Source organism: Solanum pennellii, chromosome 10 (genome assembly GCF_001406875.1).
Source record: "Solanum pennellii chromosome 10, SPENNV200".
Taxonomy (NCBI): Eukaryota; Viridiplantae; Streptophyta; class Magnoliopsida; order Solanales; family Solanaceae; genus Solanum; species Solanum pennellii.
Window position 1 is genome coordinate 28359053 of NC_028646.1, and position 1068 is coordinate 28360120.

Sequence of the window (1068 nt, forward strand, 5' to 3'; positions counted from 1 at the left end):
GTGTACAACCAAAAAAAGAAAGAAAAAAAAAAGAGAGAGAGAGCCCCCGTAAGGTGGTTAAGAAGATAGTCCAAGAGGTTGTGTTTGAAGGGTCTACCAAAGGACAATAAGTAGGGACCTAGCAAGAATGAATTTCTACCCCTGAAATGAGTTGAAATTCATGTCAATTCCTTTTCGTAGTTTTGTATATCATCAGGCCCGTGGAATGAATTGACTTTCGAAATTCAATAAGATTGGGGATATCAAAAGAAAGGGATTCTAAATGATTCCTACTACATAAAATGTTAGTATAACTCTGTCTATGCTTTACAGTTTAAACGCTTTTATTAATAAGCTAATTTTACTTTTAAAATACAAAAGATACTTTTCAAAACAAATTTAATTTTAAAAATTTGGTCAAATAAGCTGTTAAATAGAAAAAGTAATAGATTTAATATTTATAGGATTGATGTTACATGTTAAACATCTCATACAAACACATTCATTTTAATAATTATGGTGTTGGGGCATGCACTATTTTTTACTATTTCATTGAGTACATGCTAGCAACATAACTTGTGTATCATTTATTTTTTCCGCAAGCATAAACAAATATTGAAGAACTTGATGGTATTTCCCATGGATAGGTATTGTGTGACATGGTTTATATATATGTCGAACAAATGATGAATTATGGAGTTTCCAAAATGAGAAGCCAACATAACCTCAGTTACCGCTCTTATAGTCTTAACTACTAACTTGGCAATATCCTCAAAAGGTTTGTCAATGGCAGTCATATCACTCTCAAATGTTTCAAGTTTTTCAAGTCTAAATGATCCTTCCATTTGTATGATCTTCTTTATCTCTTCTTCATATGGTGCATAAGAAGGAATGTTAAATGAATCAATTTCATCCTCTTTGATCTTGCCCTGCTTCCATTTAAACAAAAAAAGAAAAATGTGTTAGTTGAGTGAGGACGTGAGAAAGCGAGAAGCGAAGCCTGGATTAGGAGTTTGGGTTTTTTTTATCAAATTTGTTAGGGGTTCACAAGTTAATATATATATATATATATATATATATATATATATA

The 1068-nt window shown here is 31.0% G+C and overlaps 1 protein-coding gene across 1 annotated transcript in view; it reads right to left on the bottom strand.

Annotated features, from left to right (window-relative positions):
• Nucleotides 1-408: 408 nt before the first annotated feature.
• Nucleotides 409-1068, bottom strand: part of LOC107001190 (benzoate carboxyl methyltransferase-like) — a 1954-nt gene continuing 1294 nt past the window's right edge. Inside the window, exon 4 of the mRNA XM_015199336.2 lies at nt 409-908. Coding sequence (XP_015054822.2) covers nt 567-908 — 342 coding nt within the window. The 3' untranslated portion in view covers nt 409-566. The remainder of the gene's footprint in view (nt 909-1068) is intronic.